The 2,585-nt window shown below is 33.3% G+C and overlaps 1 protein-coding gene across 1 annotated transcript; it reads left to right on the top strand.

Moving 5' to 3' along the window:
* Positions 1 to 516: 516 nt before the first annotated feature.
* Positions 517 to 1,162, top strand: LOC113308234 (casparian strip membrane protein 3-like). The gene is made up of 3 exons (XM_026556711.1): positions 517 to 599; positions 724 to 847; positions 947 to 1,162. The coding sequence occupies exons 1-3, from the start codon at positions 517 to 519 to the stop codon at positions 1,160 to 1,162; spliced, it is 423 nt and encodes a 140-aa protein (XP_026412496.1).
* Positions 1,163 to 2,585: the final 1,423 nt, after the last annotated feature.

Here is a 2,585-nt window from a genome sequence, read left to right as displayed (position 1 = left end):
TAGATAGACTTTTGAGTGATAGAAAAGTTCAAGTCTCCACATACCTTTTATTCGATGAAGTTCCACAAGTTCCTTGAGTAGTTCTTCATCTTTGTATGATGATCGTCATGGAGTCTTGAGCTCAACTACACTTTCTATCCTAGTCCGAGACTTAACTATAAGTAGACTAGAAATCAAGACTTTGGTCTTTTTCATAGAATCAACAAATTCATGAGGAATCACAATGTTATCAGTAATGCATCTATCAACAACAAAAGCAATTTGATAAGGAATAATAGTTTTCTCTAAGATGACTTGCTAAAAGCTTAGAAATAACTTTATATGAAGTATTACATAAACTTATTAGTCTAAAATGTATAGGACTCTTATAAAATCTATTCTTTGGAATCAAAGCTCGTACCATTTCAACTAAATCATTTCCAACAGTTTCCCACATGGTATGATAAAATCTTGGTGGAAAACCATGGTTTTCTAAGGCTTTACGGAGTTGTTGTCCTCCTCACTGCTGTTGTTACCATGGGAACTTCTGATCAAATTCTTCCCTTATTTACGCATCACTTCCAATTCAGGGCTACTTTCCAAGATCTCCCCGCCCTCACGCACGTATTTACGACATTCATGCTAGTTTTTTTTCTTCTCCTTTGATCAGCCATTTCATTGCGCTATATTTAATATGCATTTTTGTGTATAATTTAAGTTTTTTTTTTAAAAATATTTTTGAAGGTTTTTTGTTGCGGCCAATGTGATAGCTTGTAGATATCTTCTCCAATCTCTTCCATTCTTCCTTATTAGCATTATTTGCCCCAGTATTGTAGGAGCAAGGCTACTTCTCCTAATCGCAGACACAGTATGTATTTCACACACTAGTTTATCGATTTCTTCTTCTCCTAATCGTTGATTTTTCTATGATTTACAACCTGTTAAATGTAAATGTCCTCCGTTACAGGTGATGCTCGCTTTGACATTGACTGGTGTTGTTTCAGCTGCTATTATTGTATACTTGGCTCATGTAGGAAATAGAAGGGCAAACTGGATCGAAATATGCCAACAGTTCAATGAGTTCTGCCAACAAACCAGTGGTGCAGTGGTAGCTTCATTTGCAAGTGTTCTCATCTTTATCATTTTGGTTATCATGTCAGCTTTGGCTCTCCGACACCATTGATCAGTTTGATTCTTTAATCATGGAATTTTCATATCTTAGAAATTGAAATGTCTAATCTGCTTTACTTTGGTATTATTGTGTTGTAAGTCATCATGTTTCATTGTTCATGTATGGGTGGGTTGGTGAATTGAAATTGTATTTTGCTTTTGTGTTCCGAGATTAATATGTAACTTATGAAATCAATGTATTACTTCGGATTTGGTTGCCCACACTTGTCTTCCTATTTTACGGTTTTTTTCCTTGCATGTATTGCATTCCAACATTAGAATCTTGAATTTTTCTGCTTCGTTCCAACATTTTTCAATAACTCGGCTGCTCATATTATTCCTTTCATCAACAACTGTTGTTTGACGCATTTGCTGCAGGACTCTTTTTCTTGTTGCTGAGAACATGGAGAACCATTACCGATACATTTACTTCATCATCTTCATGTTTTCCCCCAAATTATAGACATGTCTTTCTTAAGAATCAACAATATTTTTCAAACAATGGGCCTATGTAGCAAAGTGCAGAATAACAGGTCTAAAATTAATGGACACAACTTATGTAGCAAAATAATTGGTTTAAAATGAAGGGACATAAATTATTTCGTAACTTATACATCGAAATGTATTATTATTTATTTGTTATATGTTTAATACATGAGAGTCACATGTGTTATAAATTAATGCAAAAAGTCTTATTATTTCATAAAGTTAGGAATAGATGCATTATGAATTCATTAGTCTTATTATTATTATCATTGCAACTAATATTGCCAACAAGTTTGAGATAGTAATACTTTCGAGTTTTGCCGAGAGGTGTTCTAACACAATTGATCTGTCACCTCAAAGGATCGCAGTCCATCTCTTTTAGTCAAACAAAGTCAGATTTAAATTAATTCTTATGGGTGTAATACATGATTCCTACTACTATTTGAGCAAAATATATGTATTTCATTCATAAGAATAATACATCCACAACATTAGATACTCAATGTTAGATGAAGGAGAGCTGATAAAAAGTCTTATTGTGGAAGATCTATTTCGTGTGCTTCAAAGTGATGATCATTATACTCCATGTCCTCCCTATATCAGTGATTCTTGGATGAATCACACGCAAAATAAGTTTGATTTTGTTCCCACTACAATCATAAACCATCAATTTAGGTGGAATCCTGAAAAGAAGATATTATTTCTAAGCGAGTTAAGCGAAATAGTTATGGAGTGTCGATGATCGCTGTCGTAGGCGTCAAAAATAATTACACTTTTTTACTACTCAAAATATATAATATAGCAAGGGCAAGAAAGGATCGTTCCCACAGAGAGGACTAGTTTGTCAATATGTTTTGGTATCTTAAGCAAACAAAAGGTGGGATATTATGATTTTGATATACTAAAATAAAATAAAAAGCAAAACAAAGAAATAAAGCACACAATTCAAA

Source organism: Papaver somniferum, chromosome 9, assembly GCF_003573695.1.
Source record: "Papaver somniferum cultivar HN1 chromosome 9, ASM357369v1, whole genome shotgun sequence".
Classification (NCBI taxonomy): Eukaryota; Viridiplantae; Streptophyta; class Magnoliopsida; order Ranunculales; family Papaveraceae; genus Papaver; species Papaver somniferum.
This window is presented reverse-complemented; position numbering and strand designations above follow the sequence as displayed.

Coding starts and splice junctions, on each gene's coding strand:
- LOC113308234 (XM_026556711.1), top strand. CDS start 517: ATGGGAACTTCTGATCAAATTCTTCCCTTATTTACGCATCACTTCCAA. Junction 600..723: donor CAAGATCTCCCCGCCCTCAC/GCACGTATTTAC, acceptor ATATTTTTGAAG/GTTTTTTGTTGCGGCCAATG. Junction 848..946: donor TTCTCCTAATCGCAGACACA/GTATGTATTTCA, acceptor CCTCCGTTACAG/GTGATGCTCGCTTTGACATT.